Raw genomic sequence first — 14,262 nt, forward strand, 5'->3', positions numbered from 1 at the left:
AAAGGCTTTCCGAAGCAGTGCTGCAACTTAAAACAGAGTCAATTACTAGGTACCAAGAATACCTAGATGAGAGATTGAATAATATTGTGGGCCGTGAACTCTCCAATTTGAGGTGGAAGAGGATGACCAGTACCTGAGTTAGTAGCTTAATCTATTACTTGTTATGTTCATTGTTTCCTTAAAGTAAATGTTAGTTACGATTTTTAATCTTTCGTTGCCTCTGTTATTTCCAAAGTTGCTGACATTTTTTTAAAATGTTTGTTTGTAAGTTGGCCTTCTAAATTATATTTAATTAAATTTTATTTTCCTTTGTTATTTATGGACTCATCACACTTTTTTTGACATTAACTTTGAAAATATTTTACTTTCACTATCGAAATGAAATTGAGTGTATCTGTTTACTAGTATATTGATAGGACAGGACAATTTCGGGAGCCCATAATGAGAACTGTTCTTCACATTACCCCATAAGAAGGAAAGGTGAGTCTATTTTTAGGGTGGGTGGATGTAGTATTATTAAGCTCATGCTCTTCTAAGATATGTCAGAATAAAATAAACAAATATTGTAATAATGGCCAATATCTTGTACGAAGGCTCTGTTTTACCTGTTCCGTTTTTACTAAAAAAGTTGACTTCAATGGTTTTTGTATATCATGTTACCTCATACACACGACCTCAATGATGGTGGTCTTTAAAAATTAATTTTTTTGTAATTTATTTTTTGTGCTACTCATTGAAATTGAGCGTCGGCCGTATAAACCCAAAAATCCATATTTTAACTGCATCTTCACCAACTCTTAAAGATCATCACTTTCCCACATTTGGGTATTATAGTTTTTATGTAATTCAGCTTTTCTCGTGGCGCATACACCATTTACAGAAATGGCCAGGAATACCCATTTGACACATTGATTAAACATGTGTACCCTTTTTCAAATAAATCTTGATTTTTGAAGAGACAATTCAAAAACTACCCTCATTACTAACTTGATAAAGAAAGAAAAACATGTTGTTTTTTGTTGAATCACAAAGTTCACAAACTAGTTAGTCTTTAATCATCAGTTTAAACAAATTTGTAAACAATGAGTTTACTATTTTAGAAATTTTCCAACCGAAATCGTAAAACAAAAAATACATAAACAAGGTATTAAGTATTTTTTCAAGTAAATTGTTAAAATTAACATTAACCGTCAAGCTTTTAGTTTTACACAATTGCATAGGCAAATATTGGTTTCTTGTAAACTGTAAACAATGAGTTTACTCTTTAATATTTTTTTCAATAACACTGTAAACAATAAGTTTACATTTCAAAGAAAATAGAGATTCACTATAATTAAAGAAAAAATTATTAGTCAATGAATGTATCTGTGTTCTGCTAGGGAAGAAGATGTATAAAATTCAAAATTAATACATTCATTCAATTAATGATTCATTCAAGTACTCCCCTTTTTAGTAAACAATTTTAATATTTACATGATACAATTTGATTTTTTGAAAGAAACAGTAGTATAACATAAGCAACGAATGTCATTAATTTTAGTTGACAACCATACTCATGAACTTGAAGCAATCATTATGTTGCCAGAGCCTATTAACCATTAACGTATATCATGGAAGAACGTTCAAAATTTCCTTGTTGAAGTACTTCCTCCTTATTCACTCTCCTAATGTCAGATTCTCTTAGTAATCTCTGGTTCTGTAACAATAAAAAAATTTATAAAAAAAAAAAAAAGAGCCAAATTATTTTGTAGCTAACTTAAATCTCTGCTATGTACAAGTCAACCCACCTGTTTCCCCAAGAATTATGTAATATTACAAAAACATCAGTACAACATACAGAAGGATATATACCACAAACCATATTTAATATGGTTGCAGTAGTGCATTTAAGTAAAATTACAAGCAAGGTATTTTTTGGGATGTTGGAGCCTACCTTTACCTCCACAACAATTTCAAATTCCCAGCAAGTAGTCCTCAAAGCAAGTGGATGCACTACACATTCAACATATATGTAAATTAGTTCCATTATTGGTACGAAATAAGGAAAAAAACATGAATTGGAGTAATTATACAAACCAAATGATTAGAAATATGAACAATGAAGACTAGGAATCAGGTTGTATCAATTACCACTTTAATTTTGGAGCCTACATCTGCAAAAGCTAGTTTCCTGAACTTTTAACATTTAAGCCAGGCTATTATCGTGGTCCTCACCGATTTCGGGTGTTAAAATCTATACAATGTATCTATTCTAATGTATAGAAACCTCTTAGCAAATTGAGCGTGTTCGCAATTCAGTTCAAGTAGTGAGAGAGTGCAAATGAATGTACTGAGCTCCTATTAAGTGTTCGCACTAACGTAATATATGTGATACGCTACGTAAGAAAAGTGCAAGTTCACGTAAAACGAGAAATAGAGTGTGAAAATTGACAGTTCAAGTACATGACCATCTTTCCAGCAAATATAAAGGACAGGATTATGTTTTGCATTTTTGAGCAGTACACATAATAGAGATCGGGTTTTTACTAATATGGTTGATGGATACTCGCATTATATGTCCCAATAATGCCTTCCTATTTAAGAGTGAATAATCAAAAAATAAACCACATAACACACATTAATGTGAGAAGCATGCATGCCCAACTATTGTATAGTCACAAAGAAATTAATAGTGTAATAGCTAATTGGTCTAAACATGGCATGGTAGTATGAAGACAAAATATGTAAATACAAGTTTAGTTCATTGACTTCCTCTTTTTTCTCATTCCGCGGTTCGACCAGTGTTGCTGTCTAGACTTTTTTGTTGAAAGCGTTGGAGGCGAAGCATCACGTCTTGGGGGAAGACACTTACCTTCTTTTTAAGGTTGATGATTCACCACCTTTGCTTGAACAAACTCCATAATAAGCGGTTGCATCATGCATCACATCCCAAAATAGGCCGTTGGATTCCGATAAGACAATATCAATTGCAAATCGGAATCTCTCATTATGGTCGACTATCTGCAAAGTAGAAGCAGGCAAGCATACATTTAAGAAAGTAACGCGGTATTCTAAACACAGTGCATAGGTTGTTTAACCAAAAATTAAAATAAAAGGTCAAGAGACCTACATAGGTCGAGGGAGGAGATTGTCCAGATGCAATGTACTCCATAAACCTCATGACAAAAATACCACAATCATGTCCATTGTCCTGTTGCGGGAGTTTTCCGGCAGGCACTATATTGAAAACTTCAAAAACAGGTCGGCCAGAATGCACATCATCCATCGTCCTCAACAGCAACTTATCAAGCTTCTTCAACTGTAATAAGAATTAAATAGTACATATACTTTATCCATTATTTAACATCAATAATATTAAATTGACAAGACACGCATACCAGTGTGCTAAGCATATGTATCCTGTGCCTTTTTGCGCGTGCAGTGGACATGGAGTCCCAATACGATGCACAGGAACTCTTAATGTCCAATACAGCCAGTATCCAGTGATTGTATTCGATGTCCTTCATAGGCACTAGGATCTAAGTTAACTCATACCCAAAAACAGATGATTAGATAAGTGAATTATTCAAAGAAAATAAATAACTTGCATAAGGAAGGCTTGGAATACCTTTTCGGCATTATTTAGAACCAAAGTAACATCGACAGGTACACCAAGAAAACCAAAATCCCCCGTCTCCCAAAAGTTCCGACCATGACCACTTTCCTATTATTAGATTAATAGAAAATGAGCAACTACTAACTACGTTATCAATGTTCAACTGAGGCAATCAAACATACGTTACAACATACCAAATTGGGATGAAAGGTGGGCAAAATTAGAGTTCTCATATCCTCCATTTTGTCACACTTCTCTTTATGTGTAAATCGTAGTACATGAGCAAAAGCATCAATAATCTGCAAAACATAATTAAGTATAAAGCCATTTATCCAAACCCACCTTATCCAACAAATGTAAGGCGTAACCCTTCATAAGATACTTTGGGCATCCTAATAAAAGTGAACTATGTACAAACTGGGTACTTACCTTCATGTCCACATGAGCTTCAGGCCTAAGGCTCCTAAAGTACCAACGTTCCAACTTTGCCATTGGATTTACTACCAACACCTCACTGAAAATTACGGGGTTGAAAAATGTAAAAAAAGTAAACCTAACAACATCAATATTTTCAATGTAGAAATTCTGTCAGACATAAAAAATGGTTGATTTAAGATGGGAAAGTATCACATACGTCAAAGACAAACTGAAGTAAAAAATGAAAAGTGCGATTTCGAAACTCGCCAGGGCCAACGGCCTCCGCAATTTGAATGCTCCAATTTGGTAGTAATTGCTTTCATTGTATGTGTGAATCATATTCTGAAACAAGTTGTCCAATTTGCAGAGCTCCTTCTCTCTCCTTAGAGTGGGAGGATCGATCTTCTCATTATCATCTTCCTCTATTTCATGTACAACATGATCAACCGTAATCCCCGGGATACTAGGTTCATGAGTCGTGACTTCATCCACAATATCCTTCTCCTTCCCTTTCTCCACCTCCTTCTTTTCTTTCTCAGGAGGTCTAACTTTAGCAAGAGATTCGTTGAAATCCTTGTCCATTTCAACCATGGTCTTCCCATTCTCTGAATTAGATGGTTCACAGGAAAAAGCATTTGGGTCAGTGTTTCCTGGGACCTCATTGAACAACTCCTTCCGTGGTGAAAATGTTAATTCAAAATTAATGAAGTCATGCTTCACTTCCCCCAGGTTGCTTTCGTTGAAGGAGGGTGAGTAGTTTCCATAAGAAGGTTCATTCCGAAATCCTATACCGCACTCCAACAACATTGGGTCATTCCTAATCGAAAGCTTCTCCAATAGCCTATTCTCATCCATTTGCATGTTTGCTAGGATAGGGTCATTAATTAATATGGCTGAATCCCGAGGCTCCTCTCCCTTACTATACTTGGGAACACCACCACCACGCACCCTTGAACTGATTCCGCCGCTCAAACTCCTACGTAATCGTTTGAATTCCTTGGTCATTTGCAACTTCAAATCCTCATGAAATTTTACCATTTCTATTTCCTTTTCAATCATTTTGTTCTCAATCGATTCAACCTTATCACACAAAGAGGCGAGCGTGGCAGGCATCTTCAATGATGCAGCACCGTCCTGCAACTCTATCATTGGAATCTGAAAAACATGGGAAAATTTTATTAATTCAACCAAACAAAATATTTTGAAAACAAGAAATAATTATTTACATAATCATATACTTACTTTATTTTATTCAAACCCCCCATGCTCCTGTACCCAATCTAGTATAGCCTTGAAATCATCGTCAGACCACACATTTAAAGGGCAGAGGGATCTATCAACATATCCTTCCTTCCAAACAACGTGATGACAGTAAAATAACTACAACATGCACAAAAACAAAATTGTTATACGATGGTGTCTCATAAAACAATTACAATTGCTAAGTTTAAAGAACATGTACCTGCAAAAAATATATGCATCCTCCGACAAACATGCCTTTGTTTTTCTGATGCCGTCGAAGGGCCTTCCATAGATAATTGTACGACAGTGATGCCCAGTTAACACGACAAACCGCTGCAATGTCATTTATGGACTTTATAGGATCCTCCACTTCGCGAGCAACATTTACAGACGTATTAGGCATCAAGAATACAGAGACAATAAAGAGCAAGAAGTCTCGAACGAAGGACATGTCCGTCGATTGACCTGTTATCAATTTCTCCTCTAGAACTTGCACAGCAGTGCTTTCAACCTTCTTTTTCGAATGCTTCTTCTTGCTACCATGAAATAAATTTTCAACACCATCCTTAACACCCATCGTAGCACCAAATATTTGACTGTTCAATTTAAATTGTTTCCCATGAACTTCCAAAGACCCGTCCTGGGTGTTGAACCGAGAAAACAACCATGTCACTAGATTCCTTCTTACGACACAATCTTTCATCCCCAAAAGTGCCCCAAATCCCATTTGTTTCACTACCTCCTTTTGATCCCCATTGAGTTTGGAAATAACAGAAAATACCCTACGAGGTGAGCATCTATAATCTAACTTCTTTGCTTCAGCCATTTTTTAATTATTTTAATCACTCCAAACTAACCTGTCAAATAAAAAACGGAAATTTATTAGTCAAACACGACTTAACATTTACAAACTCATAAAAATAAATACACCATTCGCCTATCATAAAATTTACCAATGACAGAGGACAAAACATGAGGAATTCAGAGAGATTGTTCTTAAAAGTTGCTGTATTAAGGGGTTCTGATCTGATCTGCTGGGAATTATTCAGAAACTAAACAGATTGAAGTCAGTGTTGATTTAGTTTAAGAAGAGGAAAGTTGGAGATGTCACAGATAGATATTTAGAAGCCAAGAAAAAATTTCAACAACCACAATATTTGCTGCAACAGCAACCTCAATCTATAGAGTTACAGCAAGCAGAACAAGTAGCATGTTCAGAGTTTAAACACTATTCAAAGATGCATGACAGTTTTCTTAGGCAAAGGAGCAAACTTACTTGGTTGCGATTTGGAGATGACAATACATCTTACTTTTATGCTACTTTAAAACAGAGGTCAGCTTGTAATAGAATCACTGCTTATTTGGATGAACATGGCAAGATTCTTGATTGTTATGATGATGTGCTTAATCATTTTATTAACCATTTTAAAGGTTTTCTGGGCAGTCCTAGCTCTGCTACTTCTAGGATTCAGCTGGATTGTTTTAAGGTTGGCAACATTTTGAGTTTACACCAGCAACTTAGTTTGATTAGGCCTCTTTCGAAGAAGGATGTAAAAATGGCCATGTTTAGTATTCATGCTGTTAAAAGTCCTGGTCCTGAGGGGTTTGGTTCGGGGTTTTTCAAGTATATGTGGAAAGATTTGGGGGATGAGATAGCCACTGCTGTGCTGCATTTTTTTTATTCTGGCTGCTTACCTAATTCCCTTAACAGATCAATTATTACCCTTATCCCTAAAAAAGATACTCCTTCCACAGCAATAGATTATAGACCAATAGTTTGTTGTAACACCTTATACAAGTGTATTTCGAAGATGATGTGTGTGAGATTGTCTACTCTTCTTCCTTTTCTTACTCATCAAAATCAGGGTGCTTTCATTAAGCAAAGATCGTTGGCCCATAATATCTCATTCTCTTTTCTAAGGGTTCCTATATTTCAGTTCAGATTCTGTATTATGGTTTTCAAAAATTCAGTCAGGTTTCTAGTCTTGCAGTGAACTTATCTAAGTCTCACATCTACTTTGGTGGTGTTCATTTGGATGAAAGGAAAAAAATCTTGGATAGCTTGAATATTGAGGAGGGATCCTTCCCTTTAAATATCTGGGATTGTGTCTAACACCAACTAAATGGAAGGCTGAGGATTGTGGTTTAATTCTTAAAAAAATCCAAAATAGATTACATACTTGGTCTAGTAGACATCTTTCTTTTGCAGGAAGATCTCAACTCATACATTCTGTTTTGTTGGGTATTAGGACTTATTGGATGAGTATATTTTTCCTCCCTCAAATAGTTATTAAGGAGATTGATAGGTTATGCAGGAAATTTCTTTGGGGAGTTAAAGGCATCCGTAGCAGAGTGCATTTATCATTATCGGATCAGGTGTGTTTGCCTAAAAGTTTGGGTGGGATTGGTTTTAAAGAAGGATCTAAATGGAATATTTTATTGATGGCCAAATATATTTGGGCTATTTAATCTAAACAGGACTCTTTATGGGTCAAATGGGTAGCTAATATCTATCTCAAAGGGCATAGTTTCTGGTCTTATAATCTACAATCTGATGTTAGTTGGTATTGGAGGAAGCTTATTAAGTTGAGAGATCCTTTCTCTCATGATTCATTAAAGCCTTCGGTTTCCAAAGGCAAGTTGAATCTTTCTAGTCTTTATATGCATCTGGTTCAGAAAGAGAAGGTTCATTATAATAAGGTGGTTTGGTGGAAGCTATCTATTCCTAAGCATATATTTATTCTTTGGCAAGTGGTTTTAGGTCACCTTCTTACTCGAGACAACTTGATTAAATGCCATATTCAAATTGAGTCTTGCTTATGTCCTGTTTGTGAGTTGGATATGGAGTCGCATGATCATCTGTTTTTTAGTTGTCCATTCTCTCAGCAGGTGTTGTATCAGGTTCGGTCTTGGCTGGGTCATCTGATGTGGCCTCCTAAATACTCAGAGTGGATGAAGTGGATGGATGGGAGACCTAGGGGGCTTCATCAAAGGATTAGTGCTGTTGTTCTTGTTGCTACAGTGTACATCATCTGGTCTAATAGGAATTGGTGTATCTTTGAGTCTTATTCTTGTACTGTTTTGAAATTGAATTCTTTGATTCTTATGGGTCTTAAAGCCAAATTACTTGATATTAGGAGCATTAAACTAAAGGCTGTTGAGAAGAGTATGGTTGATTTTATTCAACTTTTGTAAAGCTGTAACTGTATATTCGTTTCTGGTACAGGGGGTTTTGTAAGTTGATTTTTTAGTGGAATATATTTTTCTTCTTATCAAAAAAAAAAAAAAAATTACGCTAAGTAAACATTCCTATGCACTTACGTCAACAACCTAGCCATCTCTGTAATTAAAATGAAACAACTCTTGGGAACTCCCGAGTCCTTTCAAGTTATCACATAGTTTAACTATAAATGCACCACACATAAAAAACCAAACTACTTGATTAGAATAAATTATACCTTGTATTATAATTAATATACTCCATGCTACAACAATACTTGTCATGCTTTAACATTTAGATTTGTTTATATTTTAAATACTTATAAACAAAGATGTTAATGGAGTGGTAGTGCATTAGACAAAATAGATTTCAGTACAACAGCCCCCTGGCAAATAAATATAATCTACTCCAATTTCTCAAAAACTTGAACACAATAAGTAAGGTGTAAACACATTTTAGTTGATTATATTTTCCTCCAAAATCAGTTGTTTAACATGAAAAAAATAATACTTCGGTCAACTGATTACATTTGTCTAAAACCTATCGAAGAAGTGACAAAGTAAACTATCAATGATTCAATCACTGCTGAAACTACCAGTGAGTTATGTTGCCAAAACCAATTAAGCCAATTATATGTTACTTCTAACATTTTGGTTGGTCACAGAAAACAGGTTAACAATTTTTTATTCTCATTTTTTCAATAACATATATCTTTACAGACTTCAACTCTGCCCCTTAATCTCACACACACCACTAGAGCTAATCTCAAGTGGCATCCAATATTATCAAATAAAGTGTCAATAACTACTTTTCTTGTGATTAGGACCTGATGCATGGCCCTTAGTTTTCCACAATGGTGTTTTATTTTATTTTTTGTACTCATTTTGACAGAGTTATCTATTTCAGTTTATCATCAATTACCTTCCAATGATGACACATTCATAGTACACCATGACTATATCTCTTCCATCTAGTGACAACTGTGAACATAATCTTGTTAAACATAACAATGCTAGGTCAGAAATTACTTGAGTATTCTACGAGTCTCTTATTTAGTACACTGATTCTCTTACCTTGTCTATTTCCGTAAATTATTTTAATTTTTTCCAGACCCTCTACTTAAATTCATATGCATATTTGACGAGTGCCAACTGCATCTTTAATTGACCTTATAGCAATCAGAAATTCATAACTTTTCCAATAAATACTTCACTGAGACATTTTATCAAACAATATGCAAGCACTTTTAAAACTGATACAAATAAAAATAGAATTTAGAATTGGATGAAACAAATGCATTAAAAACTTTGATAATATAAATTTGATCACGCATTGTTATATTTCACAATCATATGATTGCTATTATAATTTCTCTCAAACTAAAATTCAAACATAAGGTGGTCACCATTATATATGCTCGGCCACTGAATAATCGAGTGCACCATTACCCAGAATTCAAAGAAGCCAAACATAATTTTTGCCTAATTAGCTAATCCCCAAAACTTATCACGTAAATGTGGTATAAGAACTTACCCGAAGAACTCGACACAAAGATGCAAGGATTTATGCTTGGCCACTCCGTCCTTCAAACTCAACGCAAGCGACAGTGCATGTAGAATCAAACACCTCCAAATTAGTAGCAAATTTTACCAAACTCAATCCAAATCCTCACTACTCCAAACAAAAAAAACTAGCCCGAATTCGTCAAGGAGACTAATGGACTAAATGAGAGGAAATTTTCCTTCCAAACTTATGATTTGGTTTAGGAGGGACTTTAGCTTTTCAAAGGAGAAGAATGGCTAAACGGCCAAAATCACCGATCAAACACAAACAAAAGGTCACCGGTTACTAAGGGGTCCCTAAGGCCATAACAGTACTTTCACACCCAATAAACCCAACAACTAAATCACACCCTCCATTTTATAAAACAAAAAATCTAAAGGCTGAAAATCAAACACAGGACTAAGTCCTGAAAATGAACCGAGGGACTTAAGAAAGTCCCATATATATATACATACACACATACATATATTTATGGACCCCGATTTAGTCCCGCTCAGTACGGTAGCGGGACACATTTCGCAATTAAATTACAACTGTTTATTACAATCTCCTTAATCAGGAAATTTTATGTAGTTACATGTGTTGTATTCATGGTCATTGATTGAATCAACGGTTAAAGAGCTGTCTGGCAAAGAAAAGTATCCAGTGTAAGTGATTTGACAGTCACAGGCTACTTAGTAGGGGTATGACAAAAGTTTTGATCTTTCTTGAATAGTGGAGAGAACCGGTTACCATTCTCTATGCCTAAGCTCCATAAACTCTCCTTTTTTTTTAAGAATACACATACGCATATCTCAAAGCAAAATTGTTTTTTTTTTTTTTTAAAAAAAACTTTGTCGTTTAATAGGTCCTTTTTCCGCCATTTTTGTTTCATGCAAGTGCTATTCTCAGGGTTTAGTTTAGGCAAGTGATACTAAAAGTTTGGACGAGAAAGTTTGAAAAATAGCATGAAGTGAGGTATGAATTTCAATAACTTTGATTTTTTTTTAATCTTTTTATTCTTATTTTTTATAGTATTTTTTTCCATTCCAGTGGTTGTCCTTAGAGATTTTTGTGTTTTATTTTTTGGACAAAGTTACTATGCTTTCGGTTGAGTAAGGGTTTATTAGGTTTTTGGATTTTATGTATTTGTTGGTTAGAGCATTCCTTGGAGCACCATTGAATCCTCTGCAATGCGTGATTCCATAGTTGATAGCATAGAAATTGCATAAAAGCTAGCCCAAAGAGTTTCCGCTTCGTTACGAACGAAACACTAACATGAAACTGAACATTAACATGCACCATTCTATTATTACTTGCATGTTGCATGCTGTTTATGATGGTATAAAATTAAAAAATAAATTTTAAACATTTTTTGTATATGGACAGAGGGTTTTGTATTTGACTGTTTAAATCTACATCTATCGAATTAAAGGTTACTTTAGGTACTAGATACCAGAAATAAAAGCTAGGTTTGTTTCACAATTAAGTTTTTTGAGAAGTTAATTAATTATGCTCAATGTTAGTAAATTGTGATTGTAACCTTTTATTTGCTCAAATACTTGTTTTCTAAGAAGTTAATTATAATTATGCAAATTATATACTTAATTTTTTAATTTGGTTATTTGGGAATAAATATGTTATGATCATAACATCAATTGGTGGTCTGTTTACTTTGTTTGAAGTTGAGTAGGTTATTTGGGTCGTGGAGGCATATATGTATCTAGAACACTGACGATGAGGAAGAAGCATGGTGGAGTGATCAAAAAGGTCGAAGAAGTAGACAGTAATGAGAAGATGGCCCCATGATAAAAAAGCCTCCAAGTTAATTTCTAACCAGTTTTCTATATTACAAGGACATGATCCATATGGTTACCTTATCCAATATTTAAATAATTTAACATTTTCATTGACCAATAAATGACTAAGATAATCTACATCACAAGGTCCACAACTCGAGATATAGCATACCACAAAGGATAAAAACAAAACAAATATGCTTATAAACATCTTCAAAGAACGAAACCAAAGAATATTTTATGTAACATCTTCAAAGTGCGGAACCAAAGAATATTTTATGTAACTATCATACATATTTAGTTTGATAAAATGCTAAAAAAAAGTCACCAAATTTATAAGAATTGTTCTGTACATGAACATGTTGCATAGGGTTATCTCTTATTCAAAGTTCAAACAAATCAGTGTTCACATTTTCATCAAAACCTTACAAATAATTACATACCTCAAAACCAAAGACAAAAATCAGGAATAAAATAATGTGTATCCTAGTTCAACTATTGTGTAAATTAACTAGAATCATTGTGTTTTTACGTGCATTTACTATGCCAAACATGTTTACGTGACAGTTATATCGTATATCATAAATTACACAAAACACCTTGTGCCCACAATAAAATATTATTTAACAAATGCAATTACAACTATATCCCAAGACCCACAAATTTTTTAAACCAAACAAATCAAAGGACCCTGATGTTGTCCCACCCAGTACGGAGGCGAGACGGGTCTCGTCAAGGCATCACAGTCGTTCATCGGCCATAGGTTGCATCGTGTGGATGGGGAGATTGGTTGGGAGGAGAGGACTAACTGACAATTGATTGACTGCTGACAGTCTACTTTTGTAGGGGCAGGCTAATCTTTATGAATGGATTTATTACTCACAACCGGTTATACTGAAAGGAGGGGTAGACTTTTTCATATTAAAAAAAGTGTTTATGTCTTTGTTCATCTACCCCAACTTTTCATTTCTTCCCTTTATTCTTTCCCAAATACCTTATGACCAAAGCTGATATTGGATTTCTTTGCTATGTTGATGAACTAATTTTATTTTTAGGGTTTTTAATTGAATTTCTTGAAACTTTACAATGATTTAATGCAAAATTTATATTTCTTTCTTCTTCTTTAAGATCCTTTCAATTTGTTTTTATTATATGTGATTGATTGGCCATCTTTTACATAATCCATGTGAGTTTGAGTCAAAATCTGAAAGGTGAGATTTAAACATGCTACAATTGATTGAACATAGATTTTAATATTGAACGAGAGTATCAATATAATTTATGTAGTTTTTGAGCTTTTGATCTTAATGCTTCTTATATGTGAGTTTATCATAAAAATATAGAAAATCCATATCTAGGTCGAATTTTATATATCTTAATCTGAATATAAAATATTTTTGTAAACTTGCTCTCTTAATAAGAAGAGTGATTGTGAAATCTAGCATTAATGAAATAGTAGAGTTGATAGAAGAGGATATTAAATTCCCTAATTCGCTATTTATTGAAGTAATTCTCTTTTGTTTCTTTAATTTCAGTGTTAAGCTCGTGTTCTTTTTGTTAGTTTAATTTTGCAATTTACATTTAGTTTCTGTATTAGTAGGGCTCTCAAGTAACTAAATATGATATTAGAGGATGTTAGCACTATTAGTGGCGTTAGGCATAGTCAAATATTTCAAATATCACACCTAGTAATCTAATTAGTTAATGGTTACCAAATTCGTTCTCAAATTATGAGAGATTAGCTTGGAGGATGCAATTTGTGGATACAAATGATGTGGTTACCTCATTATTAGGGCTCCTGAGTAACAAAGTGGGATATTAGGGGATGTTAGTATAATTAGTGGAACTATGCATAGTCAAATGCTCTAAATATCATAACTAGTAGCCTAATTAGTGGATCATTACCAAGTTAGTTCTCAAGTTATGATTTATTAGCTCAGAGGTTGCAAATTGTGAGTATAAATGATGTATTTCTCTTTATTAGAGGGGATGTTGAGTGAGTAAATGAGATATTGGAGATATAAGTAACACTAGACACAGTCAAAATCTTTCAAATATCACACCTAGTAACCTAATTAGTGAATGGTTACCAAATTAACTATCTAATTGTGAGACATTTGCTTGGAAGTTGCAAATTGTAAGTAAAAATGACGTGGTTTCCATGTTAGTAAGGCTCTCAAGTAATTAAATGGGATATTAGTACTTTTAGTGATACCAGACACATTCAAATTGTTTCAAATGTCACACCTAGTAACCTTATTAGTGAATGGTTACTAAATTAGTTCTCAAATTATGGTAGATTAGCTCAAAGGTTGCAAATTGTAGTACAAATGATGTGGTTCCCTTCATTAGTAGGGTTGCTGGGCGAGAAAATGGGGTATTAAGGATGTTAGTACCATAAGTAACACTAAACACGACCTAAATATTCCATATATCAAACCTAGTAA

General features: G+C 34.1%; 1 protein-coding gene and 1 long non-coding RNA gene across 2 annotated transcripts; both read right to left on the reverse strand.

Annotated features, from left to right (window-relative positions):
* Positions 1-1,388: 1,388 nt before the first annotated feature.
* Positions 1,389-2,138, reverse strand: LOC133789804 (uncharacterized). Its single transcript, XR_009873711.1, has 2 exons — positions 1,934-2,138; positions 1,389-1,696 (listed from the first exon to the last, which is right to left on the reverse strand). It is a non-coding gene; the product is annotated as an uncharacterized LOC133789804 (long non-coding RNA).
* A 642-nt stretch (positions 2,139-2,780) lies between these two features.
* On the reverse strand, positions 2,781-5,099 carry LOC133788485 (uncharacterized). Its single transcript, XM_062225982.1, has 7 exons — positions 4,230-5,099; positions 4,025-4,109; positions 3,790-3,894; positions 3,608-3,703; positions 3,378-3,518; positions 3,110-3,298; positions 2,781-3,000 (listed from the first exon to the last, which is right to left on the reverse strand). Exons 1-7 carry the CDS (start codon positions 5,069-5,071, stop codon positions 2,848-2,850), a joined length of 1,611 nt encoding a protein of 536 aa, XP_062081966.1. The 5' UTR covers positions 5,072-5,099; the 3' UTR covers positions 2,781-2,847.
* Positions 5,100-14,262: the final 9,163 nt, after the last annotated feature.

The sequence above is a fragment of the Humulus lupulus genome, chromosome 7, assembly GCF_963169125.1.
Source record: "Humulus lupulus chromosome 7, drHumLupu1.1, whole genome shotgun sequence".
Lineage (NCBI taxonomy): Eukaryota > Viridiplantae > Streptophyta > Magnoliopsida > Rosales > Cannabaceae > Humulus > Humulus lupulus.